We start from the raw sequence: 17,721 nt of genomic DNA on the forward strand, positions 1-17,721 counted from the left end.
CCTCCCCCTCATCTCCTCCATCTATTCAACTACTGACTCTGTTGTATACTTGAAATTAAGTGTATCTACTTCTCATCTTTCCCATTGCCACTGTCTTAGGTGGGTCCTTGTCACTTCTTGTCATGACAACTCTAAGAGTGTCCTGTCAATTGTTTTTTCCTCCAGTTGCCTCTCTTCAACTTGTCCAACACAAGGCATTTGAAGTGATTTTGTTCAAATCGGTCTCTGTCTCCCTCTGTTGAAAACCCTTCAGTCTACCTTGTTTCCAGCATGAAATGGAAGCTTCCCCTCTGTGACCTGACCTCTGTCTCCTCCTTTGGCTTTGTTTCTTGCCACCTTCAGACTTCCTGGAAACAAAGACTCAGCTCTCTAAACTACATGTGATTCCTTAAAAATGCAGGTCTCTGCTCTGCTTTTTATGAACAAGGTGTCACTTGGCAAAGCACAATTTCCCCTTCTTGTAGATCACAGGACAGAGTGAAATTCCATAAGCATGGGTATATCCCGTGAAAGCTGCAGAGATTAGTATTTAGAACAAATAAAGGAAACCACTGTTTAATTCCCTTAATTTTCTAAGGAAAAGAGAGAAATCCATGGATTGCACTATTCAAAGACATGCAAAATGCAAAACCGAAAGATATTTTACATCATAATAACACAACTTTGGCTGTTAAACTTTTAACATAAATTTATAAGAAACACATTTCCCTTTTCTGATTTATTTATGCTCTGGAGCCATACCTTCTTGGTGTCATTTCCAAATCTATCATGTACGAGCTGTGTGTTACTTACCCTTCAGTAGGTTACTTACCTCTCTGTGCTTCAGTGTCCTCATGTGTGAAAGGGGATAATAACAGTACCTACCTCAGAGCACTGCTGTGAGGATGAAATGCATTAATATCTATAAAGGCTTAGAACATGACTGGCTCATAGTAAGTGTTATGCGTTAGTTACTATTATCATTATAACTGAAATATTTCAAGTAATCTATTTTATATATTTTAAAAAGCACGGGTCTCTTGTTCTTCGCCTGAATGACCCCACCCTCACACTCTTCCTGGTTAATCATCCTTCAAGTCTCAGCTCAATTTAGAATAGAGGAAAGTTAGAACAACCTGAATGGGCTCAGTAACAGAATGGTTAAATATAAATTTTGGTATAAAAGCTTGGACTATCCCCACACTGAAACATCATGCATGTTAATTTTGTTTTTCATAAAGCTTTTCTTTTTTATTAAATTTATTTATTTTGGGCTGCGTTGGGTCTTCGTTGCTGTGCGCAGGCTTTCTCTAGTTGCGGGGAGCGGGGGTTACTCTTTGTTCCGGTGCGTGGGCTTCCCATTGTTATGGCTTCTCTTGTTGCGGAGCACGGGCTCTAGGTGTGTGGGCTTCAGTAGTTGTGGCACACGGGCTTCAGTAGTTGTGGCTCTCAGGCTCTAGAGCGCGGGCTCAGTAGTTGTGGCGCACGGGCTTAGTTGCTCCTCAGCATGTGGGATCTTCCTGGACCAGGGCACAAACCCATGTCCCCTGCACTGGCAGGCAGGCGGATTCTTAACCACTGCGCCACCAGGGAAGCCCTGCCCTTCACCTTTGACAGCTAAAGAGCAGGCTGTGGCCGGTGACGAAGGCACATTTCCACTTTAAGAAGAGTGGGGCCAACACTGATGAATGGCTTCAACCAGCTCACTGTCCTATGGACTCCATCCTGAAACCTGCACTTCGAATAATTGTGTACTTATTTCTTCAATCTACAATCCAGTTTCTGCTTCCATTCTCCCCAAGGGATTTGGCTACCATATTGGCAAGACTAAAGGATTTACCTCTTCTTAGTTTATTGTCTTGGCAGAACGAACATATATTCCAGCTCACCTTGGCTTTGCAGTTGCAACATTCACACACAAGGAATTTTCTAGTTCCGGGCACTCCACTTCCTAGTGGCTAAGTCTCTTGGTCCCGGCACCCAATGGTCTCCCCTACACTTGCATCTCAGCGCTCTCCTTCCACAAAAGCACAGAATGTCGGGATTGCCCACCTCTGCTTCCTGCTCCTCAGCAGGTTTGTAATCTCTTCTGAGAGTCTGGTACCTTCAGAGACTTCCCACATGTGATCTCAAAGGGTCACACCTGTCAAAGAAGTTTAGTCATCTCTGGACCAGGAGTTGGAAGAAATTGGGTCTTGACCCATATCTTATGTAACCTTAATCAAGGTTTTTAACTTTTCTAGGTCTTGCTTCCTAATCTGAGCCATGGCAAAACAGATTGGGATCAGATAAAACCATAGACATGGATATGCTGAGGGAAATCAAAAGTACTAGGACCTTTGGAAGGTCTTGTTACTGCTGTGGCCAGTGGTCCTGCTTTCAGGACTACTGGGGAGGCTGGGAGGACAAAATGATAAAACAGATGTGAAAATTCCCAGGATGGAGTGTCGAGCACAGTGGCCGTCAAGGGCGTGGGAGGCGAAACCTCTTATCAGCACGAGTGAGGGGAAGTGGAGGGCTTCCCAGCTCAGGAGTGAGGGGGTGGCCCACAGTATGCCCGTGGTGCTCTCTGGAACCATGGTTAACTCTCGCTGTCACTTCTCACATCCCTGAGCTGGAAAGAGCTGAGTCCTAGAATAGTATCCTTTACCATGAAACCACTGGGCATGTGGGTTGAGGAAGAAGAAGGAGGAGGAGAGATTCCCATCAAGGCTGGGGAATTATATTCTGGATAGAGTCTCAGATGCCTAGTTCATTCATACTTCATTTGGCTAAATGGACTTCACATCCTGAGTCCATGTTACCTATCACACCCCCTCCCATTAAAACTGGTAGATTGGGCTGCCTCTGGACACTTATTAGTACCTACTGTGTAGGGCTTCCCTGGTGGCGCAGTGGTTAAGAATTCACCTGCCAATGCAGGGGACACGGGTTCAAGCCCTGGTCCAGGAAGATCCCACATGCTGTGGAGCAACTAAGTCCATCCGCCACAACTACTGAGCCCAAGTGCCACAACTACTGAAGCCCGCACGTCTAGAGCCCATGCTCTGCAACAAGAGAAGCCACCCAATGAGAAGCCTGAGCACTGCAACGAAGTGTAGCCCCCGCTCGCCGCAACTAGAGAAAAGCTCACGTGCAGCAACAAAGACCCAAGGCAGCCAAAAATAAAAATAAATAAATAAATAAATAAATAAATAAATAAATAATACCTACTGTGTACACAGAGATAAGCATAACCCAGTTTCTGCATTAAGGAACTCCCTTTCTAGGAGGGGAGACAGCCAAGTAGACAGATATTTTATAGGTGATGTGATGGAGGTAGCACAAAGGGAGGTACAGAATTCAGTTGGGAGAGAGGTCAGGGAAGGTTCTCTAGAGGAGATGAGCACTTTTTTGGTTGTGTATTTGAGAGGCATTTGTTATCATTCTCTATCGACTATTACTTAGAAATGGCCTCAATGTATAAATCTTGGAGGCCATTGATTTAGCTAAACATTTTGACACAAGCCTTTGTACTCTCTATGTGAAAGTTCACTGTGTGAACACAGCATTATTGTTAAGACCTTCATGAATAAAAAAATTTTGCCTGGGGGCTTCCCGGGTGGCGCAGTGGTTGAGAATCTGCCTGCCAGTTCAGGGGACGCGGGTTCGAGCCCTGGTCTGGGAGGATCCCGCATGCCGCGGAGCAACTAGGCCCGTGAGCCACAACTACTGAGCCTGCGCGTCTGGAGCCTGTGCTCCACAACGAGAGGCTGCGATAGTGAGAGCCCCGCGCACCGCAATGAGGAGTGGCCCCCGCTTGCCGCAGCTGGAGAAAGCCCTCGCACAGAAACGAAGACCCAACACAGCCATAAATGGATAAATAAATAAATAAAATTAAAAAAAAATTTTTGCCTGCATGAGCCAAAGATCAAATCAAGACTAGGAGGCAAAAATCAACAAACACACTGTGTGGGTAATCACCCATTCTTATCTGTCATCATTCTTCTTATGTATTTTCATAAGAGCTATGTACTTCCATGGCTTGAAGATCAGCGCTCCCCACTCACGTAGACGGAGGTCTCCACGTCAAGGGCTCTTCCTTAGTGCACAGTGGATTTAGCCTTGACTTGGAACTATTCATTTACAACCAAGAGATGGTTTTCTCCATCCTTTGGGCTCTCTGATATTTTGTTTCTACCTCTGACATGACACATATCTTATTCCATCTCACAAGATAGTGATTTCTGTCACTGTCAACACCATCACTAGACTAAGGGCTCTGAGGGCAGCGATGGGTCATCATTCAGCTCTGTCTGTCCTGACAAAGAACAGGTAACTACTCAATTGGGTTGAATGGAAATGCCAGGATAACAAAGTCTGTGTAGATTCTGGGGACCACAAGACACATCCTTCTTCCCTTGAAACAAGGTTCTTGACGCATGAAGATGAAACTCCATCAACCAGGAGAGACCACGAGAGATACTTGCATAGGTGATATCAGAGATTGTAGAGCGTTAGAGTTGGGGATGGGGGTCTTGGTGAAGATCAGAACACTTGAAGCAAGACTCACAGGAAGAAAGGAGTGAGGACAGAAAGGATAAAGAAAAGAAGTACAGTCTGTGTGCATGTGTAGGTGGTGGGAGCAGGGAGAGGGGAGAGTGATGAAGTAGGAAGCCATTGTACTTTATTTAGTGACACTGAAATGCTCTGAGATACTGCTGTGACTTCTTCTATCCCACATCTCTACAGCACCCAGGAGGCCTGGCTCCCTCTTTTCACTCTTCATTCTTCCTTTTCAAAGCAGAGGCAGGTAGCAATGTGGGACTGCGGGTGAGCAGGTGGGTCAGAGTGGTTGAGCTGCAGGTGGATAGAGGTCTTGATCCCAGCATCCTAATGGCTCTCGCTTGCCCTGATTCATGCACTGCTGTATTCCTGGCCTTTGGAAGCTTCATGTAGTCACCTTCAGGCCCACAGCAGCTGCTGAACCAGGCAGGGCTTTACAAGAACACAGGGAATTCCCTGTGGATGTCTGGGAAATACCCACAGGCTTAGATTATATACTTTATCTGTAACATAGATGAATTCATTGCCAGCTTTATCCAATTCCATTTTTATACTGGAGGAACATTCTTTATCTGGGTCTTCTAAACTTGATTCTTCCTGATTTCTTTCTCCTTTTCTGTTATTAGCCCAAGGGAGCACACTGAAATCTTGATTTCTTTTGCACGCCCTTGATTTCTTTTGCATTCTTTGGGACAGACGGACCACACCCCTTTCCTGCATTCAGCCCTGATAAGATGGGTCTTTGTGTGTGGCGTGGCCCCTAGGTGGCCAGCCGTTTCTCTCTCTCTGTGGTCACGTTCTATATTTGTTCTGGAGATGACAGGGTAGAAAGAAAATGGATTTTAGAGTCAGATGAACCTCAGTCCAAATCTTGGCACTGCCACTTAACAGCTGTGTGGCCTTGAGATTATCACTGAACTCTGTTCTGCCCTCTGATCCTCATTGCCTCAGGGGAATAATCACACCCTGCTCAGGGTTATGGTAGGGTTAGATGTGTGTGTATGACGCAGCTTGCCTAGTGCCTGACACATAGTAAATGTTCGCTATGTAGAAGCTACACTTCTACTGGGGCCTTCTGCACATTCAAAGCTGGACACTTTCTTTATGCCCAAGGAAATATACAGGGCGCTAAAGTCACTCTGCCTAGCAGAAGGAGGCCTGCAGTGGGACATGGAATCCTGGCTTCCTCCCCTTCTTGAGGCCAGGCCTGTGGCCACCCTGGAAAGACTGACATGAAGTCTCCAGCTTCTGGAGGTGGCAACCACTAAGAGCATGATGGTTCTCATCTACGAGCCCCGTCTAGCAGGTGTGAAGGTTCCGTCTTTCTTGTTGGGTTTGCAATTCTCCCCCAAGCCTCAGTCTCTGCCTTATGGTATACCACTTCCCTCTAGGGTTCAGCCCACTTCTTCTCTCCTCCACCTCCCTCCACTTTCCTCTGTGATGACACTGCTGGGGAAAAGAACGCTGTGCAGAGCCCCTCACAGTCAGCTAGCTTCAGTTTCCTTATTGGCACCATGACATCATCTGTACCCTGGAAATTCCACTCGCCCTCCTGTGCCCTCCTCTCTGTCCCAGGCCTCAGAGTTCCTATAAAGAAGGGCTCCCAACTCAGTATCAACACAGAGCACACAAGGGTTCTGAAGCTTCTGGGTTCTGCAGTCCAAGCTCCAGGCAAGTCTCTCCTCCACCAAGACCATGAAGCTCTGCATGACTGTCCTCTCCTTCCTCGTGCTCGTAGCTGCTTTCTGCTCTCTGGCACTCTCAGCACCAAGTAAGTCCATTCTTCCAGCTGCCGCTGAGTCAGGATGTAGGCAGCGCTGACTTTTTAGTTGGGGCCGGTCCAACACTAACATCTGGGGATGAGACAAAAGGGAGCAGGGAAGATTTCTAAGTAGCCTGCAGGTAAATGTAGAGTCTGGTAGACACTCAGTAATATTCAAGTTCCTGTTTTCTTAAGAAATAGCAACCCATAGACTGGGTTAAACAAGTCCCTGTCTCTCTCTGTGCCTTGGTTTCCCCATCTGTAAAATGAAGGGAGTTAGACCTGTGCTCTAAGACCCAATACAGCCTGAACCTTCTAGAATCCTTTCATGGTCTTCGCCTAGGATTCTCTATTCAGAATAAGACTCCTACTCAGAGTGGGTGGGATTCGATACAAGGGACCATATTTGGGGATCTGGCAGATCCACAGGGATGCCCTTTGAATATCTATAACTAGAAGCCAAAATGAATAGCTCTGGGTAGAGCTTCTGCCTCACCTCGGCCTTTCTTCCCAGTGGGCTCAGACCCTCCCACCGCCTGCTGCTTCTCTTACACCCTGCGGAAGCTTCCTCGCAACTTCGTGATCGATTATTACGAGACCAGCAGTCTCTGCTCCCAGCCAGCTGTGGTGTGAGTATCAACCCGGGGGCCTTTCTGGGAGGCGAGGGTGATGGCAGGATTAGAAAAGGGGGCCTGTTTGGGGTGAGGGGAGATGAAGCAGTAGGGAGGCAGGTGTCAGGGCTGAAGGCCTCCCTGAAAGCAGTGAGGAACAGGTCATGAAGTCACCTGTTGAGACCTGGAGAGGGCTGGGTGGGAGCTAAAGGAGGGGGAGGTGCTTTCTGGGAAGGAAGTTAGCTAGAGGCCAGGAAAACAGGGAAAGTCAAAAAGATGATAGAAGATGTGGGCTGAATTCTTAAACCATACTTAGAAAACACGTGCAAAAGTCATTGCTAGGGGCAGCAGGGAATGAACGGGGAGATATGTCCACATTGATTGCAAAACGCATTGGTTCCTAATCTAGGCAAGTCAGGAGGCCACAGCTAAACCCAAGGAGGAAGTTACAAGGAACCAGGTCCCAGCAGCACCCCAGGAAGGGTCTTCTCACCCACTAGGCTGTCCAACATGAGCCATGGTTAAGGACAGGGAAATACCCACCACACGCAAGGTCCCATGGGATTCTAACCTGTCCACTCTTTGTTCCACAGATTCCAGACCAAAAAGGGCAGGCAGGTGTGCGCCAACCCCAGTGATCCCTGGGTCCAGGAGTACATGGATGACCTTGAACTGAACTGAGCTGCTCTGAGGCTGGGGCAGGTGTTCTGCAGGAAAGATCACCTGAGCCCGACGCTTCTCAGCAAGACGCACCCTCTCCACACTCACGACTGCTCTCAGTCGTCCCTGTTCCTTCTCTTAATTTAATCTTTATTACGTACTATGTTATTATTGTATTTGGTGTTGTTTCCCACTATTTATGTTTGTTTTGCCAAAGGACACGTGTCCCCCATGGGGATGGTCCACCATCACTGTTTCTCTGCTATTGCGGATACATGGATAATGCAATTGAGTCCAAGTGTTAATAAATTTTTTAAAAATGTAGACAGCTTCTTTGTGTTTTTTTTTTAATTTTTAAAAAATTATTTATTTATTTATTTTTTTTTTTTTTTGGCTGTGTTGGGTCTTCGTTTCTGTGCGAGGGCTTCCTCTAGTTGTGGCAGGTGGGGGCCAGTCTTCATCGCGGTGCGCGGGCCTCTCACTGTCGCGGCCTCTCTTGTTGCAGAGCACAGGCTCCAGACGCGCAGGCTCAGCAGTTGTGGCTCACTGGCCCAGTTGCTCCGCGGCATGTGGGATCTTCCCAGACCAGGGCTCGAACCCGTGTCCCCTGCATTGGCAGGCAGATTCTCAACCACTGCGCCACCAGGGAAGCCCTTCTTTGTGTTTTAATTTGATTTGCGGTAAAGGGAATTGCCTGCTATTATGAATAGTTTCCAAACACAATAAGAATGAGCAATTACTGAGTCCTTAATATGGGCTAAAATGTCTAGAGATACAAACTTCACTTAATACTTTTAGCAAGGATTTTAACACCCTTATGAAGCAGGGACTGTTATCCTCAATTTTATGGATGTAGAAACAGAGGCACAGAGGTGATGTGACTTGCTAAGGCGTGTAGGTCTGCTTGGGGTGCACCGTGAAAGGCTGATCCAAAAAGATACCTGTGCTGCTGAGGGCTATCATTTCAACATCTTGTAGGGAAGCTGTAAATAGGAACAGCAGCACAACAGAGAGGGAAGATGAAGTAGCTCAGAATCAGAAAAGTGGGCCTCCTTCACTCACTATCATTAAGAAAGTCATCTTGTCTCATTGGACCTCAATTTTCACCCCTGTAAAGTGGGAGTGATATTATTCACTTTGAAGGGGTGTTATGATGTGATGTGTAAAGCTCTCATCATGGGGCCTGATGCCTGGACGTTTCTCTCTTTCCCTCTCTGAGCCTCAGCTTTTTCACTTAAAATGGGCTATAATGTCTATCCTCCCAGGGTCATCAGGCAGATTAGATTAGGGGATCGGCCCTCTAGAGCCAGAGCAAATGCAAAGTGTGGTCATGAGGACAAAAGAACAGATGTCAGGTTTGGTTCTAGAGTGTGATGGGAGTAACCCAAGGCCGCTTAACAACCCTTCAGTCATGACTTCCTATGACATGGGTCAGGCAGAACATGGCTCTCAAGTAGAATTACATGCACAATTAAATCTTGATTCACAAGCTGGGAGGAACCTCTCAGACCATTTGGTCCAGCCCTATCATAGTACAGAAACTGAGGAATAAGAACTGAGAAGTGACTTTCTAAAGGCCACCCAGAGAGCATCAAGGCCAGTGTCAAGCCCCAGGTTAGTCCCCTTTTCTGTGCTCCTTGTGACATGCCTCCGTGGTCCCCAAAAGGAGAGCTCATCATGTAAGTAGGGTAAAGAGGGAGCTACCTCAAAATTGTTTGTGTTCTTTTTTTTATATTGAACTATAGTTGATCTATAACGTGTTGTTTCAGGTGCACAGAAAAGTGATTCAGTTATATATTCATATATATATATATATATATATATATATATATATTCTTCAGATTCTTTTCCATTATAAGTTATTACAAGATATTGAATATAGTTCCCTGTGCTCTACAGTAAATCCTTGTTGTTTAGCTATTTTATATATAGTAGTGTGTATCCGTTAATTCCATACTCCTAATTTATCCCTTCCCTCTCTCCCTTTCCCATTTGGTAACCATAAGTTTGTTTTCTGTGTCTGTGAGTCTGTTTCTGTTTTGTAAATAAATTCTTTTTTTTTTTTTTTTAGATTCCACATATAAGTGATAACGTACAGTATTTGTCTTTCTTTGTCTGACTTCACTTAGTATGATAATCTTCAGGTCCATCCATGTGCTGCAAATGGCAATATTTCATTCTTTTTTATGGCTGAGTAGTATTCCATTGTATATATGTACCACATCTTCTTTATCCACTCATCTGTCGATGGACATTTAGGTTGCTTCCATGTCCTGGCTACTGTATTGTAAATAGTGCTGCAATGAACATTGGGGTACATGTATCTTTTCAAATTATGGTTTTCTCAGGGTATATGCCCAGGAGTGGGATTGCTGGATCATATGGTAGCTCTATTTTTAGTTTTTTAAGGAACCTCCGTACTGTTCTCCATAGTGGCTTTACCAGTTTCTATTCCTACCAACAGTGTAGGAGGGTCCCCTTTTCTCCACACCCTCTCCAGCATTTATTATTTGTAGACTTTTTGGTGATGTCCATTCTGACCAGTGTGAGGTGATACCTCATTGTGGTTATGATTTACATGTCTTGTTTGGATGTTAGTCTGATGCAAAAGCAGAACTGAGACTATGTACCTCTCTGGGGCCAGCAGTTTCCTTCCTTGCCCTGCCCTCAGCCACTCCCATCATCCCAGAGCTCCTGTAGAAACCTCCTTCAGATTCTGCAGGGACTGAGAGAAGGAGGTTGGGGAGGGGCAGAACTGATCCCAAAATGTGTGAGAAGAGGCTAGCAGCAAAGAACCTGACTGGTCTTGGCTTCTGCTTCTCATCTGCCTAGATCTGAGCTGTCCAATATGTAGCCACTAGCCACAAGTAGCTATTTAAATTTCAATTAAATTTAATTTCAGTTAAATAAAATTTGAAAATCAATTCCTCAGTTGCACTAGTCACATTTCAGGTGCTCACTGGCTACATGTGGTTCGTGGCGGCCATGTTGCATGGTGCAGATGTAGGACATTTCTATCACCATAGGAAGTTCCATTGGACCGATATCCTCAGGGCCTAAAGGGAGGGAAAGGAGGGGTAATTGGGGGTGGCTGGGAAGGTTAGGGTATGGTCTTCGGTGAAAGATACACAACACCATTCTGAGGGAAGGGGTTGGGAGAGAGAATTCATGATCTCCAGGCCTGAGACAAGGTATAGATCACTGTGGTAGGCTGAATAATGGCCCCCAAGATGTTCACATCCTAATCCCCAGAATCTGTGAATATTCCTTTATAAGGTAAAAAAGGCTTTGCAGATGTGATCAAGTTAAGAATCTTGAGATGAAGAGATTATCCTGGATTATTTGTCTGGATCCTAAATCTGATCATAAGTGTCCTTATAAGAGGGGGCAGAAGGAGATGTGACCACAGAAGAGAAGGCAATGTGATAACAAAAGCAAGATGCCATGCTGCTGGCTTTGAAGATGGAGGAAGAAGCCACAAGCCAAGAAATGCAAGAATGCAGCTCTAGAAGCTGGAAAGGGCAAGAAAATGGTTTCTCTCCTGAAACTTCCAGAAGGAGCACAGCCACCTTGATTTCAGCTCAGTGAATCAGATTGTGGACTTCTGACCTCTAGAACTTTAAAAGCATAACTGTGTGTTTTTTTAGGACACCAAGTTTGTGTAATTTGTTACAGCAGCAATAGGAAACGAATACAATCACCAATGGAAGGGTCATTGACAATGACCCCCTCCAGCTTAGTGTGGAAGGGAATGGAACATTCTAGAAGGTGAGACAAACTTACCCAGAGGAGAAACTCAGGGTGAAGTGGCCACATTCCAAGGTGACAGATTATGATGAGGTGAGGCATCTCAAGAGGAGGGGCTGCTTCAGCAGCTGAGTATGAGGGCTGAAGCTTCACCAAAGATTCAACACCCACCAGCCACATTAAGAGGAAGCCTGGAGACTTCTCTGGTGCTCCAGTGGCTAAGACTCCAGGCTCCCAATGCAGGGGGCCCGGGTTCAATCCCTGGTCAGGGAACTAGATCCCACATGCTGCAACTAAGGGTTCGCATGCCGCAACCAAAGATCCCGTATGCCGCAACAAAGGTCCCACGTGCCGCAACTAAGACCGGATGCAGCCAAACAAAATAAATAAGTATTTAAAAAAAAAAAAAAGAGAGGAAGCCTGACTCTTCTTGAGACTCCTGGGGCCCTCTGGGCATCTTGGTCTCCTATCTGGAGGAATCCACCCTCTCATTTGTCTAATGAAGCCCAGAGCAAAGCCATGGCTCATCTCTGGTTTCATTATTAGAGAGAAGACAGGGTTAGGGCCAGAACCTCCTCCCTCACAGTGGAACCCTTTCCCCACACCTCCCTGCCCCTGAGGTGTGGAGAAGAGAGAAACTCAGCTCCACAGAGGCCGGATCACCAGGGAAGACAGCAGGAGGCCTGAACACCCTCATGAAGAAATGCTTTACCAGGGAATTACAGATGACAGCATGGACTCCTCATGGTGGGGCAAAGTAGGACTTCACCTGTTGTGCAACATCAGACTTTGTTTTTCCCTTTCTCCTCTTTTCATAAAACTTCCTTTTCTCACCCAGAGGCCAGGGAGCTTGTATCTGCTTTCAAGACTGTCTGGCTGAGGTTTCTCTGGGTTTCTGGGTGGGGGCCAGAAGACATGAGGCAGGATGGGGGGGTGAGCGCCATTGGACGCCAGCCCTGTGTTTTCCGCTTTCCTGCGGTGCCTGCCTCTTCCCATCTCCCTCTCTAGACGGGAGGGAGTCTGTTTCCTCATGTTCTGGTTTATGCAAACTTTCTGTCCTCTCACTACCTCACCCCAACCCAGAGTCTTCTGTAATGTTCCCATGACACAGGCATTTTCCTCACAGGAGGCCAGAAGCTGAGCAAGCAGAAGCCAAGGATGTGAGTTGAGCTGCAGAGGGTGAAAGAAACCACAGCTCTTCCTGATGACCGGGCCCAGCGGCCCCAAGGCTGTCCTGAGCTGCTTTGCGTACTCACCCTTCAAAGGACCCAGGAGTCCTGTCATGGCGTCCTGGGTTGGGTCCATGGCTCTGGCCCATTTGTCCAACCCTAAGCTCCTCTGAGCTCACCAAGTTTCTTGGAAAGGCTGGCAGCCTTCCTGGGCTCTGCCACCTCCCAGTCCCACTACACCCTCTTCCAAGGCAGGGATGGGACCCTATTAATCATTCTCAGATGCCTAACTTTTTGGCTCACATCTTTCCTTTATCTTCCCTCTAGTGTATATCTTATTTTTCTCTCCTGTTATGTGGAAAGCTAGCTCTTAAATCATGAATTTAAAAAACACATCTACACTTTATGGTATCAACCCTATCTCCAGTTTCGTGTGGGGTTTGGCCTTATCCCCATCCTACCATGTCCACCCAAATCCTTTTCTCCCCAAAAGCTGAGATCTTGAAATGGAAAGCCTGTGATTTCAGAACTAGTATGTAAGGTAGAGTCTGAAAGAAAACCGACTGAGGAACTCAGTTGACTTGCTTCTCTAAGCTGTGTCCACCCTCCCCCAAGGGCAGTGAGTGTATTTTATAATTGACTGTTGCAACACAGGGGAATGCGAGTGAGTATAAGGAAGTAGGGGAAGGAGGGAAGACACCTTGTAATTCCTCCAAAGATTATCTGTTACACACTTAAAGTCATACAGAAAGGCAGGAGGCCCCCAGGTGTTAAGGAGATGTAGTTAGTCGGATACCTGCTATCTGACTTTTTAATTTCATCATCTCTGACCTAACAAGATCTCACGCTCTGTAACACAATGTCTTGGTGTTCATCCCCGACTCTTTATGAAACAGGACAAAGATGACAAAGATGCAACATAAACAAGATCTGGGACTGGGGAGCTGAGAGTGCAGTTGGGTGTTTAAAGTATTTGACAGGGTTGGGAAATGACTCTCTGGAATATGAAATTCCAGGGAAAATGGAATTCCAGCAAATTCAGGAGTCTGAACATGGAAGCTGTGACAGCTTTGAGGTCTCGTGCCATTTAAAAAAAGAAAAGAAAAGAAATACAACTTTGATGGCTGCAAGTACGATGGGGGGTGTTTTACAGACTGAGTGTTACTGACCCAAAACTTGGGTCTGCTCCCTTGCAGGCAGTAAAGCCAATCTACTGACACTGGATTGTGGTGAAGGAAAGTGCAGTGTTTATTGTAAGGTACCATACAAGGAGTCGGGGACAGCTAGTGCTCAGAAAGCCTGAACTCCCAGGTGGGTCTCAGCAAAGCCTATTTAAAGGCAAGGTGGGAAGGGCAGTCCCAGGATCTGTGATCAGCTAGTGCACAATTCTCCGATTGTTTGATGGTAAGGGTGTCACAGGGGTTAAAATGATCAATCCTTAGTCTCCAGTAGGCCTGGGGACTATGTGCTCACGGTCATTAAATAGTTAATTTCTTCCATTTGGGGGTTATTTTAGCATCTGTAAAACAACTCAGGAAATATGCATCTGAGACTATTATCTGGGTACTTCAGAGCGGAGCTAAAGCAGAGGATATGGGAGAGGGGTCTGTCCCAGGAAGGCCACATAGAGTCCTGCTCAGTTACAGGAGGACATCTAGGAATTCCCAAGGTCTTGACTCAGTCTTCTCCCTTCATTGTTCATTTGCGTCTCATGGCTGTTGCAGACACCTGACCCTTTCAAATGATAATATGTCATGAGAATTTAGCAAATCCCCAAATTTGTGATTGTCACTCGAGTACCAGAAATCCACTTTTTCTAGGGACATCATTTTGTTTTGTTTTTCACAAAGAAATAAAGGTTTTATTTATTTGGTAGGTAAAGCACTCCTCATTATTTCCAGGTGCATGAAAAGCATCTGTGGAGCTTTTCTGGACCCCAGGACTGGAGAGTCCACATCAGTGGGTCTCTGGTGGGTTTGGAGTATTTGCAAGGCATGACTTTCTTTGAGTCTCACTTTCTTCATCTGGGACATGGGAGTGCCAATGGAAGCAACCCCTCAGGCTTGTGAGCCTTCAGTGAGATGGTGGGTGTAAAGTACAAGTACAGGACCTGCCAGGCAATTGCATGCTTCATAAAATTCAAGTATTGTCATTAGTATTGGAGAGAGTCCCTCCTTAATAACCTTGCAGCACCTGTTTTTGCAATGCCTACTTCAGCAAGATTATTCCAGGCCATAATTATGCTTTGCTTCATACTTGGAACTGAAGTGCTAGAGTAACCAGCAGATTATATTGGGTTACACAACTTCTGCTAATTAAATGTCTTTACTGTGGTGAGAATTTTTTGCCCTATATCCCCAACTGGGATACATCCCAAGGGGCCTATGGGACTATATACAGCTGGAAATAAATAGTCCATTAAAAACTTCAGGGGGGAGGGATAAATTAGGAGGTTGGGATTAACAGTTACACACTACTATATAGAAAATAGGTAAACAACAAGGACCTACTGTATAGCACAGGGAACTATATTCAGTATCTTGTAATAACGTATAATGGAAAAACATCTGAAAAAGAATAGCTACGTGTGTATATGTATAACTGAATCACTGTGCTGTACACCTGAAACTAACACAACATTGTAAATCAACTCTACTTCAAGAAAGACATAAATAAATAGAATTTTTAAAAATTTAACTTGTGAATGTTACCTTATATGGCAATAGTGACTTTGCAGACATGATTAAAGTAAGGATTTTGAGATGAGGCGATTAGCCTGGATTTCCTGGGTAGGTCCTAAATATAATCACAAATGTCTATGTAGGAGGGAGGCAGAGGGAGACTTGTCACAGAATGGGAGAAGGCAAAGTGAAGACAGAGAAGAGTTTTGAAGATGTTATGCTGCTGGCCTTAAAGATGGAAGAAGGGGTCAAGAGGCAAGGAATGCAGCTCTAGCAGCTAGAACAAGCAAGGAAGGTCTTATCCCCTAGAACTCTGGAAGGAGTTGCCCTGTCCATACTTTAGAATGTATACCTTGATTTCAATCTTCTGAGCTCCAGAAGTGCAAGAGAATAAATTTATGTTGCTTAAACAAAAAAAAAAGTTTAACTTGGGGACGCAAGACTACAAATGTACTGGATCAGTGTGTGAGAAATCCATGTCTCCTTCACTGTGGTTGGAAGTGTAAATTGTATAGTCTTTTTTTCTTTCAGTTTTATTGAGATATAATTGGCATACAGCACTGTATATGTTTAAGGTGTGAAACATAATGATTTGACTTATATACATCGTAAAGTGATCATCACCATGAGTTGAGTGTACATGCATCATCTCGTAGAGATACAACAGTAAGAAATTTTAAAAAATGTTTTTTCCTTGTGATGTGAACTCTTAAGATTTATTCTCTTAGCAGCTTTCATTTATAACACGTAGCAGTACTGATTATCTTTACCATGTTGTATATTATATCCCTAATACTTACGTATCTTGTAACTGGAAGATTGTACCTTTTGATTGCCTTCATCTAATTCCCCCTTCCCTCTCCTCTGCCTCTGGGAGCCACAAATCTGATCTCTTTTTCTATGAATTTGTTTGTTTTTGAAGTATAATTGACCTGCAACACTACGTTAACTTCTGGTCCACAAGACAGTGATTCAACATTTCTATACATTTCAAAATGATCCCCAGGATAAGTCTAGTTGTCATCTGTCACCATACAAAGATATTACACAATTATTGACTATATTCCCCACACTGCACCTTTCGTATCTGCAAAGCAACCTAGGTGCCCATCAATAGAGGAATAAAGAAAGTGTGATATATATAGATGAATATTATATATATGTTATATATATATATGATTTATATATATGAATATTATTGAGCCATAAATAGTGTAGTCTTTTTGCAGGACAATTTGGCAATACCTTCCAACTTTACCATAGATGTCTCCTTTGTATTTCCATGTTAGGGTATCTATTCTGGGAGAAATACTGAGATAGATATAGATATAGATATAGATATAGATAAAAGGAAGCACTACAAAGTGTATGATACATATCCACAGCAAATTGTTTGATAACCAAAAAACCCACAAACCTGCTAAATGTCCAGCAATTGAAGTTTGGTTAAATAAATTATAAACCATTCATATAATGGAATTTTAGATAGTAGTTATTTTTTAAAAGGAAAAGAAGATACTAACCTGGAAAGCTCTCCAAGACATAATGTTAAGTGAATAAAGCAAATTAATACATATAACTTCATTTCTGCAAACAAAGTATATATTTGTATATACACGTATGTGTGTAGGTAAAAGCGTAGGAAAAGGGTTTAGAAAAATACGCAGCAAACTGGTAATATTGATTACCTCCTGCAAGGTTACTCTGGATATATCTGTATTGTTTGAATTATTTAGCACATTCATGTGTTTGTTGTGTGAAAATGAACTTTGACAGATTATACTAAGTGATAATCGTCCCGTCTCATCACTTGTTGAGAGGGATTCAGGAGTCCTCTCCTTGCCAAGAGTGCTGCTCCAAAGGATTCTCCTGCAAGCTCTTTGGGGCTGTCCAGCCCCGGCCCCACGAACAAGGCCACGATACGTAGCAGCCTGGGATCCGGCCAGCCACCTTGGGTTTGGATCAAGGCTGGCCCACTGCTGTTCTCTGCGCTGCCTGCAGCCATTGATCTCCACCCCGGACTGAGCTCCCTCTCTGGGTATCCTGGTCCCTCCTTCAGATTGAGGAGTCATTCCTGGGTGCTTACTACCCTTTGCATCTGCAGAGATTCTGAGATCCTGGGTGTGAGCTCACTGCCTGAGATGGCCAGTCTGAGCCCTCCTCTTGTGGCTTGCTGAGTCTTTCTCTGTTCTTAGGGTAGCTGGTCCAGGCCTCCCCACAGGGAGTCCTAAGGCGTTTGTCCAGGCTCTGACCACCAAGGACAACGCAGACTTTCTCTTCATTCCCACAGTTGTTGGGGTTTTACCTGCATACGTCTTTCTCAAAGATTTTGAGACTCTTTGGATAGGAAACAGGGCGGGCTCCTTCCACAGGCCCCTGTGGAAAGTTTAGTTGTCCTTCTCCTGTAGCTCTGCTCATGTAGCTCACCCACACAGCCTTCTGTCCAGGAACCTCTTGGTATGGAGCAGAATAGGCTCAGAGAACACCAGTCACCAAGAGGGACCATGTCTCTCAACCCCCAAGGGCCCTGCCCAGCTTCTGATCTTTATTTTATTTATTTATTTTTA

General features: G+C 45.0%; 2 protein-coding genes across 2 annotated transcripts in view; both read left to right on the top strand.

Annotated features, from left to right (window-relative positions):
* The window catches only part of LOC103002163 (WAP four-disulfide core domain protein 3-like), a 49,153-nt gene that overhangs the window by 13,713 nt on the left and 17,719 nt on the right, over nt 1-17,721 (top strand). The gene's annotated exons all lie outside the window — the stretch shown is intronic.
* Nucleotides 6,112-7,881, top strand: LOC103001618 (C-C motif chemokine 4). The gene is made up of 3 exons (XM_007190207.2): nt 6,112-6,295; nt 6,801-6,915; nt 7,491-7,881. Exons 1-3 carry the CDS (start codon nt 6,220-6,222, stop codon nt 7,576-7,578), a joined length of 279 nt encoding a protein of 92 aa, XP_007190269.1. The 5' UTR covers nt 6,112-6,219; the 3' UTR covers nt 7,579-7,881.

The sequence above is a fragment of the Balaenoptera acutorostrata genome, chromosome 20 (assembly GCF_949987535.1).
Source record: "Balaenoptera acutorostrata chromosome 20, mBalAcu1.1, whole genome shotgun sequence".
NCBI lineage: Eukaryota > Metazoa > Chordata > Mammalia > Artiodactyla > Balaenopteridae > Balaenoptera > Balaenoptera acutorostrata.

Excerpts from the sequence above, each read along its gene's own strand:
- LOC103001618 (XM_007190207.2), top strand. The coding sequence starts at position 6,220 with ATGAAGCTCTGCATGACTGTCCTCTCCTTCCTCGTGCTCGTAGCTGCT. Across the intron at positions 6,296-6,800 it reads TCTGGCACTCTCAGCACCAA|TGGGCTCAGACCCTCCCACC; the intron begins GTAAGTCCATTC and ends CTTTCTTCCCAG. Across the intron at positions 6,916-7,490 it reads TGCTCCCAGCCAGCTGTGGT|ATTCCAGACCAAAAAGGGCA; the intron begins GTGAGTATCAAC and ends TTTGTTCCACAG.